The sequence below is a fragment of the Sycon ciliatum genome, chromosome 3 (genome assembly GCF_964019385.1).
Source record: "Sycon ciliatum chromosome 3, ocSycCili1.1, whole genome shotgun sequence".
NCBI classification, from domain to species: Eukaryota; Metazoa; Porifera; class Calcarea; order Leucosolenida; family Sycettidae; genus Sycon; species Sycon ciliatum.
Window position 1 is genome coordinate 6,032,721 of NC_088645.1, and position 10,500 is coordinate 6,043,220.

Consider the following 10,500-nt stretch of genomic DNA (forward strand, 5'->3'; position numbering starts at 1 on the left):
ACGGATGAGCTAGCAGGTAGCATTTAGCAACGGTGCGGTCCTCCTTGGGCGGATTTTGCTCACCTAAGCGTAACGTGGAGAGAGAGAGAGAGAGAGAGAGAGAGAGAGAGAGAGAGAGAGAGAGAGAGAGAGAGAGAGAGAGGGATAGAGAGAAATGCATACATACATGCACATACACAGACACACACACACACACACACACACGTACGCACGCACACACACCCACACAAACGGACACCGATGGATTAGTTGCATGCATAGTGAAATATCACACAAAGACCTGTGGTCGATGAAAGACGCGCAAAGACGCGCTCATTGTGCTCATGACCAGCTCACCACACAGGTGACACAGACCCAGGGAGAGATAAGAACAAGGGAGACAACATGAGACCATCGTACACGTGATGATGTGTGTTTCCACCCCAGGATTCGGACGTTCTACTTGGTCTAAGCAGCTTGCAATTGTGGCCAGCCCACGCTAACCAGAGTGGGGCCCAGAACAACTCCAAGCAAAATAATGTGCAAAACAGCCAGCTGTAGTATGTAGAGAAACAAAACGGAAGACTGGAATACAATACTTGAAGTACAATAATGGTTTTACTCCTGGGCTGCCTGTGCCCGTTGCCCTAGCAATAGGGCTGATTTCTGCACAGGCATGTGCCCCCCCCCCCCCCCCCCCTAAAACAGTCGACCTACATGTAGGTTGAGCATGCAGATAATGACCATGAATGACATGCACCAGCCATCCTACACATGTACATATGCGGTCGTGCCAGGGACCTGAGCTAAAACAATCTTTGATTATTGTGGCAGTGAGTACTCGGACAGTGATTTGGCGTTGATTATATTTTGATTCGCTGACCGAAACGGACAAATGCATCTCATAATAATGTGTGATTAGTACTCTGAGAGTGAGTCATAGCACTTGCACTCCTTTCACAGACTGATTGCTTTGTCTAAACAGTTTTGAATCAGCAAACACCGACTGCCCTGAGTCCCTGACTGCATAGAGTATACTATTGCAGTATTGATGTAATAACAAGGAAGCTAGTGACATACTATTATAGTAAACTTATAGTATTGATGTAATGACAAGGAAGCTAATGAATTCAGAGAGCTACGCAGGAAACCAGAATCAACCATGACATCCTTCATCCACCATCGATTCAATCGTCTGACACCGTTAACCATTATCTATTGTGTACCTGTCCATCATCCTGTCTATGGCCCTGGTCGTGTATGGCATGGGACTGACTAATGCCAAAAAGTAATGGCGAACAATACAGCAGTGTGTAGTGTGATGAAAGAGCTTCTCATCCTATGTCATCCTGTGCACCGCGTTGCTGGACTGGAAGTGGAAGTGACCTTACGTTAGTTTCCGCTCATTGGGTGTGCTTTGTTGGTGTTTTGTTTTTTACATACTCCAACTCCCCAACTCCCCATCCGACACTCTGACAGTTAGTCTAGCCTCTACTCTATACTGTACTGCCAGTCCGTAAATAGGTCGCTAGCAGTGAACAAACACGTTGGAAACGTCCTTACAAAGGGCGTCGCTACGACGTGTCGAACGCTATCAATGAAACAGTTAAAGGGGAAGTATACCCTAAAATCAAATTTTCACCAGTTGTAGTCTTCTGGGTGCTGAGTCGAATGGTCTTGGTCCGAGGAAGCTGAGACGCTCCCTTCCTACTTGAATCCCAATCGAACTCGCGCACTTCCACCGAAACTGGGTGACTGCGCCCTACTAGATGGGGATTTGTATGCAAAATGTCACTAAAAGCGCCATTTCGTTCTTATAAAAGCACGGATGACCGCGATTGGCCCATATGTTGTAGTCTTTTGGACGCTGAGTCGACTGGTTTTGGTCCGAAAAGGCTGCGATGCAGCGTTCCTCCTTTATTCCCAATCGAACATGGTTGAACAAGCGGTCACGTGCTCCTGCGTACACCAGTCAGCTGGTCACCGTGCCTGCAGGGTACAACTTACTAGCCTGTTTGACCTTTTTTGGGTGCAGTCCTGTCACTCGAGTTGAACTCGAGTTGAACCTTGGTGTGAAAGTTGTCGCCTGCTGGCGCGGTGACCAGGTGATTTGGGCACCCAGGAGCACGTGACCGCTTGTTCAACCATGTTCGATTGGGAATAAAGGAGGAACGCTGCATCGCAGCCTTTTCGGACCAAAACCAGTCGACTCAGCGTCCAAAAGACTACAACATATGGGCCAATCGCGGTCATCCGTGCTTTTATAAGAACGAAATGGCGCTTTTAGTGACATTTTGCATACAAATCCCCATCTAGTAGGGCGCAGTCACCCAGTTTCGGTGGAAGTGCGCGAGTTCGATTGGGATTCAAGTAGGAAGGGAGCGTCTCAGCTTCCTCGGACCAAGACCATTCGACTCAGCACCCAGAAGACTACAACTGGTGAAAATTTGATTTTAGGGTATACTTCCCCTTTAAAATGTTGAATCCGCACCCATCGGGATGGTTCAAGAGCAATACTCCACGAGAGGGCACTAGTAAAAGAGCACGACTTCACTGTCTACGGTACAAGATAACAGTGCAACATGCGTGTCGGGTCAAATCGAGAACAGCCGCCAATCGCCAGAATAACTCATTTCCCAAACCGTTTGCAGTTTTATTGGAGCGCTGGAATCGATGGAAGACAACTCCAAAGCTAGGGAAACCGTCGTAGCTGACAGCGAGCGCACCCGCACACTGACCATGATTGTGTTCTGCATGCGATCCAGGTTGCAGCCTGTGCTGGTATAACGGATTGGATTGTATCAACTAGTACTGAACTAGTCAAGAATGCCACACGAACTGAAGAGGATCTACAAAATTAAAAATAGGCATCATACTCATAGTCGATGGCATACAGACTCCTGTCAGTGTACTCAATGGCATGGATCTCCCCATGGTCTAGCAGAGTGGTACAACCACTACTGGCACTAGATGATCTACCTACATTGTAGATCTATTTTATGTTTAGACAAGAAGAGAGTGTAGTGTCCTAACCAAGCATGTTGCAGTCAGCTGATCCTAAACTGCAAAAGGAACAAAAAAGGGGAACTCATTTTCCAGTTCATCCACTGCACTGACGACTAGATCGTGGTCGCTTTGACAAGCCGATTTTTTCGAAGGTGCTGTGGCAGCGCTCGCTCCATGATTATAATCTTGTTGTGTGTGACTGCGTGTGACCGAGTCTGAGTGTGGTCAGGGCGCCATACAACATCAACAAGACATGCCAGGCCAGCTGGGAAACTTGACTTGATCGAGCAGTACGAGTTCGAGTACGACCATCGGTCGCGGGGTGCTATCAACACGGAAAATAAGGAAAAAGGGGAGAGAGCTATGAAGTGAGTAGACAGAACGCCAGATGAAGTACTACTACTACTAATAGGTGAACCTCGGTGCATCATCCAAACATGCATTGCCGATCATTACTAGTACTAGATCTACTACGACTTCGCAATGCATTACCACTACGCTACAGTACGTCAGATTGCGCTCACAACTGCCACTCGACTGCCTCAACTGCCAAAACGACACTGCAGTCTGCAGTCAGAGTCTGAGCCAGCACTCCGCAGGCTCACGGAGTCGACCAGGCTGCGGATATATCTGCGAGTGAACGAATCAAGGAAATGCGTAAGTAACTTAGTTCTCAAAGTCAAACATCGCAGTGCATTTTCGGCTCAAACTGTCAACGACGGCCTCCCTCAAATCGTGTAAACACGGCCACCTGCTACGCTCCCCACGTTAGCAACAGCTATTTACACACACGTGACGGGTAAAGTAGGCCAAACCAGCCGCCACAGCAACACTCCAGCATCAGGCGAATACGAACTACACACTGTCTGTACTGTCCAACAGCTAGCTGTAGAGATTCAGGGCCAAGCAGTTAGCTAGTGCAAGTCACCAAGTGATAATTATACATGACTTTCGTACTACATACATGTACATGCACTTCAGCCTGTTCAGGCAGGGCTCACATTTTGGGGACGAAATAGAAATTTACTCCGCACGGCAAGTATGCGAGATATATCGGCACATTCCGTGCACGACAATTTAATATATCGGCACATTCCTCGCAGCAGATAATGCCCTATTCATCTCGTGCACTTCGTCGAACACGCTACAACACGTGAACGTCTAGCGGAGCATAGAGCATCGTAACTCCAGAACAAACTGCATTTTGCTAGAAACACACTGATTCGTAGTCAAAACACACGACCGGCAGTCATAATCAACAAGAAGGCTTGGTCCGGAGGCTGTTTCGAGCGAACCAAAGCCATGGGCACTGACATGACAGTTCGTACAGCTAGAATCAACGCGTTTACTACTGTACCAACTAAAAATGTTACTTGACTGCATACACTGTAGTAGTAGTAGTACTAGTACACAATAATCACTCACACGACAAGGTGCAATCTCGACACACACACACGCGCGCGCGCACGCAAACACAAACACACACTACACACACGCACATACCACACACACACACGCGCGCACACACACACGGAACAGGTACACACAATACTGATTACTAGTAGTAGTACAACGACCGCTATCTGAACGAGCGAGTAACACAAACCCCTTGCCAAGCCAAGATAAACACACATGGTGACAGGCTAGCGCTAGCGTGTACGCGAGGCGGGTGTTTACTTACTGAAATGTTTGAGCAACGAGTCGGCCAGTGTCCGAAGCGTTCCCGACTTCAGCTCCGCAATGGGCTGGGCGTTGCGTATAGACTCGGTCATGGTACTACTCTGCCTGGCCTGGCTCTCTAGCCATTGCGAGGAGGTGCTTAGAGGCATTATCTCGCCACCACCAGCACCAAAACCAACCGCTACCAGTCCGTCGCCACTGTCGATCGACTCGTGTGTTCCAGCCACTGCAGCACGATACTGCGGAAGGGGCTCACTAAACTCACTGGGACTGCCCGACTGCTGCTCCATGGTAGCCAAGACTCTAAGACTGCAAGAGTATCCAGGAGTAGATCTACTATCTGGCTGACTGAGAGTGAGAGGCGTAGGCGACGAATCGGTGGCACTAGTGCCAGCAGTGGTGGGTCAGGCCAAATTCAACTCTGGTGAATGACCCAGACAGGCTGCATGAAGAAGCCCTCCAAGTACCAGTAGTTGTGTGTGAACTATTACTTGTACAGACTACAGTATCTGACTTCTGAGTTTATTTTTTTGGAGTGATGCAGCTCAGCAGCTAAGAAAAGATGACTCAAGACTCCAGTACGAAAGAATGAGGAGACTGGAACGAAGGAACCATGATAACACTGCACTGCGCTAGCACAGTAGCAGCACGACTCATATTATCACAGTGAGAGTGAGACTACGGACAGACTACAGATTAGACTACAGCCTAGTAATAATACTAGTAGTAGTAGATCTACAGTACAGTACTGACTGTACAGTCAGTACTGTGCTGTACTGTCAGTACAGGCGAGTCATGTAGGACTCTAGTCTAGGGCTTTAGTAGGAGTAGGAGTAGGACTCTACTAGTACTACTATCTCTAGCCTAGGGCTAGGAGTGAGAAGTGTGGCAGCGCTGCACAACACCGGTAGATCTACTCTACGTGGTGTAGATCTGCATGACATGAGCTGTATACATGTAGTGTAGATCTACCATAGTCTCATAGAGTCATAGATCAGATCACCATAAAACACTGATACATGTACATGTACAGTGATACAGTGATACAGATAGTGATAAAAGGCATAATGATCACTAGTCTTTGACACATGCACTGTCACTTGGTCACTCATTGATCCCTACGCTACGTGAATGTATGTGCTGTCGCGGACATGGAAATCCGGTCGCACGTCTAGCGGCCACAGGGCGCTGGCCATGCAGCCGATAGCATGCAACGCCTTACGTTCTGTACGCGCTGAGGGCGCCGGCCCCGGTCAATGGATTGGATTTCCATGTCCGCGACAGGAGTACTACTACTAGTACAGTCAGTACCTAGTACCTGTTCGCCAAGATGTAGATCTACATGACACTTGACAGACTCAGTACTCAGTCTCACCACTGGCATGACCTGACTCCTGAGTGATCATGGTGATGACACTTGACAGTCCCGATCCCGCACGGACCCGCACTCCCGCAGTCTAGTCTCGCACGCAGGCGCTACATGTATGACCATGATGACTGATGTAGGCCGGCATCGGCGCTATCTAGCTGGGAGGGATCGAATCTACAATGATGTAGATTGTGTAGGAGATCTTTTGTGTTCAGACCGTGCCAGTTTCTGATCTGCACATGTCATACAGTCCAGTTCTGTGACCAATGGCAATGCCAATGGCAATGGCATGGGAATGGTGATAGGTTCGTGGTTTCACTGAGCTGAGGCTACTTTTTTTGTAGGCAAAGCACATGTTACCTCTCCCAGCGCAGTGGCGACTGTAGTATCGCGCGAACACTGCTTGTTCTTTCGCACAGCATCTATCTTTTTCCGAACTCACTTAATTTTTGCACACTTTCTCGTTCATTGTACATACACAAACAGGAGATGCCCCTGATTATAGGCTGATAGGCGTCAGCCTTTGGGTAATGCTGAAATTAAGATTATTATCGAACGAGTCGACCTTCGTAGACATACGTGTACCGGTACTACCGACTCTTTAAAAAAAATAAGAACAGGCTAGGCTAGAACAGCAGAAGTAGAACCCTGACCCCCAGTTCTTTGGCGCCCAACAGTAGTATACATGTACCGGTACATGTATACTACATGTATACTGGTACTGCATGCAGTCGCAGCACATGTACGTGTACGTGTACGAGTACGTGTACGAGTCGTACCTTGAAAAAAGGTAGATCTACCCTTGACATTCCGCCGGCCGATTATTACCGGTCTGAGGCAGCTTGCTGAGACTGTAGAGCAGGATGGAATTATCTAGACCTGACTAGAATCCTGTGTACTGTGACCATGGTGACTGTGTAACAGTGTGTTGCTTGTCTTGACATCCACGTGTTGAGCTGATCTACAGTGCTACTAGTACCTGTAGACTACATTCCTACACCGGTATACTGTTCAGGGAGCTCTGTGCAGGTAGCTCTATTTCTGGTTTTAGTATTGCTATTGGAGCATGTACAGCGAAACCTATCTAAGACGACCACCGCTCAAGGGACCTGCAAAATGTAGTCTCTGTTGCCAGGTGGTCTCCTTATCCAGGGTCGTTTGGCTGCAAAAGCATCCCTTGGGCTTGGTCCTGGTTACAGAGTGGTCTTCTGAGGCAGGTGGTCTTCTGAGGCAGGTGGTCTTCTGAGGCAGGTGGTCGCCTTGACAGGTTTTACTGTACATGTATGTGGAGGGTTCCCTGGCCTGGTGCGGTGGCACTTGGCAGTGTCGTGGATCGGGCTCGCACCCATTACAATACATTCTACACCAGGCAACTGGCCATGACGACGTGCGTGATAATGACATGCCAGGACATCTTGACGTGGGCTTGCGGCATTGAGCAAATTGGGCAGCATGCTATGCAAATCTGGACACAGCATTGCAGCATGTACATATACCAGGCCATAATTATATATAACCCAATACTAGTTCAGAACTAGTATGAGATAAAACTTGTTATAGGTCACGCATATTGTTAGATTGACAGCATGAAACAAGGTGGAGGACACTGTGTTCGGAAACAGTGACCTTACTACATGTACAACCTTCCGCGGTTGGCAGAGCCCCGGTCCCTGCGGACCATTTGAACCATATGGGTGTTGAACCCGGTTCTGACCCTCATTATGCTAGGCCTAGGGGGGTTGGAGACTACTCCTTGCGTCCGTCGTGTATTCTCTGATCGCTCCTGGATGTCGTCCTGGTAGTCATGTAGCCAACTTCTTTTCTTCCAACTTCTTGACAGCTGACGAGCTGAGAGAAGGACGCCATGGGCAGAAGTTGGAAGAAAAGAAGTTGAGGTTTAAGTAGCCACATGACTACCAGGACGACATCCAGGAGCGATCAAAGAATACCCGACGGACGAAAGGAGTAGTCTCCAACCCCCCTAGGCCTAGCATAATGAGGGTCAGAACCGGGTTCGACACCCATAATTATGGTTCAAATGGTCCGCAGGGACCGGGGCTCTGCCAACCGCGGAAGGTTGTAGTAAGGTCACTGTTTCCGAACACAGTGTCCTCCGCCTTGTAAACTAGTTGTTTCATGCTGTCAATCTAACAATATACCAGGCCAGCAGGTGCACCGACCACCTGCATGACCGTAACTAGGTTACGTGTACGTGAAACTCGGAGTCGCAATACAGCTCTGTCTCTCTGTCTCTCTGTCTCTCCCTCTCTCTCTGTCTATCTGTGCCTGTCTGGCGGTGTGTGCGTGTCTCTAGAGCGCTCTCTCTCTCTCTCTCGTACAACAGAGCAAGGTTGTTGCACTGAAATCTGGGAATTCATGCTCTTTACAGTGCAGTAATCAGGCGCAGCCACTGGAAAAAATTTTTGTTTGGCACCAGGGGCCCGGGGATTGTTTTAGATGGCCCACGCCTGGTAAAAAGAAAAAGAAAAAAAAGAATGGTTGGCACCTATGAATTCAGGGAATTCAGCTTTTGTTGTGATGTCTACTGAGTCTGTAGTCACTAGTCCTGGGAGAATGTGATATTGATATCAGCAAGAGTACATAACGATTACGTACTCTTGATATCAGCAAGACTAATTATCACCATGTACTAGTACAATGTATGTACTCTTGATATCAGGCAACCACCTCCTCTACCGTGTGTACAAAACAAACTCACATAGGAGATTCCATGCCTACTGGATAATTATTATGTACATTAGAATCATAATGGTCAGTAGAGACTACTAGTACCAAGCAATGACTATGTACTGATACTCTTGGTGGTACTACAACTAATACCAAGAGTACATAAACCAAGAGTACATTATGTACTCTTGCTAATACTTATAGAGCCGGGCTCAGGCTTCCTGTCACACTTCCTGTGGCTGTGGAATGTGCGGATGACGAAAACTGACAATAAAATCTGTCTCCTCGGGCTCCTGGAATGCTGTGAGAGAAAAGCCTCTTGTACTGGCAAAACTAAACAACAATGTTGCACAATGGAATGCTGGATCATTCCAGCTGTGCATCAGCTGAGCCTGTCCCATGTATTCGATGAGCATGCCCGTGTGTGACGCTTGCCAACACCACAACTTGCACAAGTTAGTGCATGCAGTGGATTTAAAGTATGCTGTAAGAACTAATAATTGTGGCTTGATTGTTGACTGATTGCCGATTACTGTACATGCGTGGTCAGAGGCATTACATCACCTAGCTTGCTGCAGAAATATTTCACGGCCCAGCCTGGGCAGAGGCGAAGTTAGAGTGAAAATGCATGAATGCTGATTGCTTGTGGGGAAGCTGCACGGGGAAGCTGTACTCGTACCCATACTCCCACCTCCTCACCCCACAGACCCAGCATTCTTGACCAACCGTTTTCCTCTCTCTCTCACACACATACTCTTCAGACTCTCTCTTTCTCTCCCTCCCCTCCCCTCCTCCCCCTTCACATGCACACACACACACACACACACACACACTATTTGCTCCATGCCAGAAACTGGCCCTCGGTGTCTGCTCCAGCGCCGGGGGAACCGGGTAATCCACCCGGTTGGGCGGCGCTTGGACCCGGTTGAAAAATTCCGGGTCACCTGTGACCCGGTTGGTACTTTACAAGTAGTCTTTCGAACTTTGAAAGGACTGACTACATGGCTTGTATGTATCAGATACTTCTTCTTTTTTCGAAATTTTCTAATTCCTGTCCTCTCTTTTCTAAATGCGGCTTATCCATTCGCCTTTATATCATTGGGCCTAGTTCCCGTTTATTGTCCGAATTAAAGTACACCAACCAACCAGTTAAAGCATGTGACTCGGCTGGTGAGACAGCGCCAGGTACATGTGTACCGGGCTCCGACCCGGTTGAAATGGTTGCGCCAGGCACACGTGTACCCGGCTGTCCTACAATCCTAGAGCAGACACTGGCCCTATGTGACTTTATTGGACAAAGAGAGAGAGAGAGAGAGAGAGAGAGAGAGAGAGAGAGAGAGAGAGAGAGAAAGAGAGAAAGAGAGAGAGAGAGAGAGACAGAGAGAGAGAGAGAGAGAGAGAGAGAGAGAGAGAGAGAGAGAGAGAGAGAGAGAGAGAGAGAGAGAGAGAGAGAGAGAGAGAGAGAGGTAGTACTTCAAAAGAAGTATGTCAAAGCCTGAGAACCACCAACACCATGGCAAGCTATTAAAACAATACCCTCTCAAACTGCTGAGCCGTTTGCCAGCAGACCCAGCCGCTATCTGGCATAAGGACACCCCTCAGGCGAGGTAGGTGATGTGGACACAAGCGTGCGCGCGAGTGCACACGCTCAAACAGCAAGATATGCAGACAGACAGGCACCCCCCCCCCCCCCACACACAGTGCCACACACACATTCTCTCTCTCTCTCTCTCTCTCTTCTCTCTCTCTCTCTCTCTCTCTCTCTCTCTCTCTCTCTC

The 10,500-nt window shown here is 48.4% G+C and overlaps 1 protein-coding gene across 1 annotated transcript in view; it reads right to left on the reverse strand.

Moving 5' to 3' along the window:
- Positions 1-5,272, reverse strand: part of LOC135811261 (RAS guanyl-releasing protein 2-like) — a 27,216-nt gene extending 21,944 nt beyond the window's left edge. The window contains exons 1-2 of the mRNA XM_065324471.1: positions 4,667-5,272; positions 1-63 (exon numbers count right to left, since the gene is read on the reverse strand). The exon at positions 1-63 is cut by the window's left edge and continues 352 nt beyond it. Coding sequence (XP_065180543.1) covers positions 1-63; positions 4,667-4,955 — 352 coding nt within the window. The 5' untranslated portion in view covers positions 4,956-5,272. The remainder of the gene's footprint in view (positions 64-4,666) is intronic.
- Positions 5,273-10,500: the final 5,228 nt, after the last annotated feature.